Genomic DNA, 4,523 nt, shown 5'->3' on the forward strand with positions numbered 1-4,523 from the left:
ATACCTATAAACGTTTTCAGCTTCGGGAGCCCCCACCACAAAACCATATTTCCCGCTTTCGTGCCTTATTCACTTTTTAACCCTTTTACCATCTCTACAATCACAGTAAATGTCACCTCCCTCCCCTGTTCACACTTCTCAACAACTCGTGCCTTGGCAACTCTTAAACCCTTTCCATTCGACAACTAATTTCCTCAATTTTCCAGGCCCTGTATTTCTACGTCGGCGAGATCCAGTACAGGCTTTCTTCTCCTCAACTTTTATGTTATCGAGATCATGGACTTCATTTTCTACTTGGATGACCACTCACTGCAACAAATAATGAGAAGCATTGTAATACCTTTAGGGTGGACCTATATTGTGCTGTGGTCGTTGGATGAGCCACCACAGTAAGTTTCTTTCTCTCTATTCTTATGAGTTTTGCATCATGAATATCAGTCGAATAAGCTGCATCAAGGATATAATTACATTTTGTATGATATTTTTGGTTTACATTTTCAGAGAATTAGCATGTAAAGACGGATGGTTTAACCCAGAAATGGAAACTGGTTCCTCTACGGCCGCGGCCCAGAGCGTAGGCCAAACCCTTTTCAATTTGTACAAGCTTTGTCGCTTTGCTCTGGATGCTGGGTAAGTTTTATTCATACTCACAGAATGTAGGATCTGTGTGAGCGAATTAATAGGTTACATATCAGTTTTATCTCTGGTTTTCTGAAGTTTGAGAGCCCTCTGCAAAAGAAGTATATATTTCAGAGAGCGTGTTATATATATAAATGAAATTAAAGATCTCTGTGTTAAATTAATAAGTAGAACAATTTTAATTTTAATTTGGCTAATTTAAAAATGTATCTATTTTTTTTTTTAAATTATTTGTAAATAATCAAAAGTCTGCCCATATCGAAATTGCCAATAAAATATCGTACATAGAATGTTGGCAGAATTTTGATACAATTTTGCCAATACAGAGTTCCAGGTTTGGCATTGAATCAACGACCGTATGTTTGGTTAACGGTAAATGAGCTCCTGCGCTTCAGGTCTAATGCAAGCCAGGAACTGTTTTACAAGGTAAAATAATTAGTTTTCCATTTCAGCCCACATTCAAATTGTTATTTCTGGCGCAATATTTAACGCATAGAAAACGCTTCCCATGGCTATGAATTTATTGTTTCTGTCTCTCTCATTGCAATCTTGTATGCAGGCCGTCGGCATTCAGGTGAGCGTTTACACTGCCTTCCCCATTTTAGACACGTGGCAAGTCGACTTAATTAATTGTGCTCGATCGATTGGTACTTCTCGCTGCCCATCCTGAGATTTCATTATTTCTTAGACTGCAGTGTTCATTCCTTGTGGAAACGGCGTAGTAGAGCTGGGAACAACAAATTTGGTGAGACACTATATTATTCCCACCACTCGTCTGCATTCTGTTGATTCCATGCTAAATTCCATGGTTTCACTTGCAGGTTCGAGCGGATGAGCAGAATAAATTACGAATTTCAAGCCTCCTGGCGAGTGTAACTATCATGTCACCCAATATTTCTATCCCCTTGCCCATGGCCACGCGTGGGACGAGTGTATTAACTTCATCTTGCTCTTTGCTTCTATCGCGCTCTATTGACAGACCTGGGAGTTCATATCTACAGTGTCCCACCATGTTTAGAGGCGATCAAATCAATATACCGCAGGATACCCACCAACATTCTATGTCCGCCTCGGAATTGGCTACTGGGTTTGATGCTTACCTGCAAACGTTGCAATTGCGGCCTTCTTCTGGGCTTTTGACCGGTGGCCTTGGAGCGCAACTTTGGGTTCCAGGCCCACCGTTTTTCCCACAAACCAGTCGGGCCGGCAGTTTCCCAGTCGCCCCCTCAACAAGGAACGTCATTCTCAGCGCATTTGGCATCTGGAGACCGCCAAGTAAGTTGGTTATGCCCCCGATGTTTGAGGGTCAGTGCAAATTGAAGAGATGCCTAGCAATTTTGAGGCATATTCATGCAGAAAAACTGGGACAAGTCTCATTGTCTACGGTTTCTAGCAGTCAGGTTCATCATAAGATTTCTGAGCGTAAGAGGAGACAGAAATTGAAGGACAGCTTTGAGGCGTTGCGTTCAGTCATCCCTCGTTGCGCAAGGGTACGTTCCATGAAAATAAAGCTTTTTGTTGTAAAGAAATGAAGTTTTATGGCCAACCATTGACCTTGGGATTTAATCTCTATAGCTATTGAAAATATATGAAACAGTTCTTCTCTTAAATTTAAGTTAGAAGTAGGTACAAAAAAAATGAGTTTTGTTGTTAATATATTTGCAGAAAGACAAGGCTTCCATATTGGGGTACACGAGAGGGTATTTAACTAGTCTCAAATCGCGGGTGGAAGAACTTGAAGAGAGGAATAAAGAGTTGGAATCAGAATTGAAGAAGCTCCCGCGTGCTCAATCTCAGGAGGGTGCAGCCACCAGCACAGCCCTGCAACAACCAGACTTCACATGTAGTGAGGGAAGTGACAGCTTGGTGACAGTTGAGGTATCAAAGATTGGAGGCGGCACTATTTCTGATGAAATGGGGAATATAGTAATGATCGTCGACAGGCCTACAAATACGACTGATTTGATGATTGGGATGGTGGAGAGTCTGAGAGAAATGAGTGTCCCTCTTGTTTCTATGGCCACATCCACAGCACACCACGAAGGCGATCCATCACGCTTGAGATATCGAATGACTGCGACCATCAAATTGGAAGATCATGTAAGATATATAAAAACTGGATTGCCATTCACATTTCATTAGAGATATATAACTGGACTTCAGGCCTTCACATTCTCATTCTATTTTTATTGTTAATATTTGTGATTGGTGGGGAAATTTGTAGGACATGGAGCAGGTGAAGGAAGGGTTGGTGAGCGGGGCGAGGAAAAATGGGTAGGAAGGTTGGGTCAATGGTCTCGACTCTCCACTTGCATTCTGGCTCCATTAGAGAGATGTATCTACACGCCTTCGCCATATATATGTTGCTAATATTTGTGATTGGTCGGGAAATTTGCAGGACATGGAGCAGGTGAAGGAAAGGGGGCTAGGGAAGATGGCGGGCCTCCGCTGCCGTAGAAAGGTTGGGTTAGGTCAATGGTCTCGACTCTCCACGTCCATGTCGTTCCACTGTACATCATCTCATCTTCATCTCTCAGTTTATTTCAAATCGTTATTCAAAGTCGGCCTCGATGGTTCTAACGGATTCCATTTGAATATCTAAGTAATTGTATTCTAACGGTTTTCCTCCCAAAGTATATTAGAAAGGCTAAATATTAATCACTATATCATAGTTATATATATTGGAAAGGCTAAATATTAATCACTATATCATAATTATGTTAGTCACTTAGTGGTTGATTGTTTTTGCACATTGTTTATTGAATGAAAGTAAATGGAAAATAAAGTAAGTCCATGTTTACTTTATCTTATGATTAATATTTATTTTATGATATTTAATAACGATTTAGGATAATTATTTTTATTTTTATTTATAATTGTAATTAAAGTTTAGTTTAATTTATAGAGGAAATAATTATTTTTACTAAAAATTGACAATATAATTTCAAGCAAGATTGTGATATCATTTTTATGTGTTATTTTCCAACATTCAATTTAGATGAGGGTGGGAGAAAGGCTAGAAGTGAGGACCAAAGTAGGGAGGAATTGTAGGCTAAAGTCATGGTGGATAGTGCAAGCAACCGGGAGATGGTTTCCAAAATGAAAAAGGAAAACATAACAACTAGCTTGGAGGTACAAGTGCAAAGCACCTTGAAAGATCTATAGGTCATTTCCACATGAATGTAATCCATGCAGATTGGCAAGATGAAGTAAACTAATAAAAAATAATATACACATAAAATAAACACTCAAAAATATAGAAACCAGACATGGTGGAAAAGGCCTCAGCCTTACAACATTCCTCACATTCTCATTATTAATAAATCCAATGTACAAAAAATGATAATAGTACAAATAAATACATGAGGAAGTTGGTCTCAAGATAGTACGTCTATCTTGGACACTATGGTTGAGATATTTTCTCAACAAAACACTAATCTAGGAGAACTAGTTGGAGAGAATCTCTCATCCTAACTAAACTCCCTAGTTTGAGGAACTAACTCCTGATTCTCAAGATTTGATTTATATAATTATGATATTTGGATTTATAATTGTTTTTTTATGAGTGTGAGCCTAACATTCTCCCCCTCAATGATAAATCCAAAATAAGAACAAGGAACCCTCTTCCAAGTTCTCAAGTTGATCCTCAAAAAACATTTGCCTGAAAAACCGCCAAAGCTGGATGCTGAAGAAACTGCAATATGAAGAGACCATGAGTCAGTTGGATGTCTGATTCATCTCAAAAAGTCGCTTGACAACTCCATCACGTGCCAAGTTGCAAAAGGATCCAGCTGTCCTTTACTTGAAATCAGCATCTTGTGCCCACTGACAAAATGTGATGAACGCCCACTAGCTGATCACATTGAAAAACAACTCACTATTGC

The 4,523-nt window shown here is 39.3% G+C and overlaps 1 protein-coding gene across 1 annotated transcript; it reads left to right on the forward strand.

Moving 5' to 3' along the window:
* The first annotated feature begins 321 nt into the window (after positions 1-321).
* On the forward strand, positions 322-2,917 carry LOC149185734 (putative transcription factor bHLH041). Its single transcript, XM_089409128.1, has 8 exons — positions 322-389; positions 502-630; positions 966-1,065; positions 1,199-1,213; positions 1,328-1,384; positions 1,461-2,129; positions 2,305-2,739; positions 2,864-2,917. The coding sequence occupies exons 1-8, from the start codon at positions 322-324 to the stop codon at positions 2,915-2,917; spliced, it is 1,527 nt and encodes a 508-aa protein (XP_089265254.1).
* Positions 2,918-4,523: the final 1,606 nt, after the last annotated feature.

Source organism: Pinus tabuliformis, chromosome 3_1, assembly GCF_031772625.1.
Source record: "Pinus tabuliformis cultivar Carrire ecotype Pingquan chromosome 3_1, CPIR1, whole genome shotgun sequence".
NCBI classification, from domain to species: Eukaryota; Viridiplantae; Streptophyta; class Pinopsida; order Pinales; family Pinaceae; genus Pinus; species Pinus tabuliformis.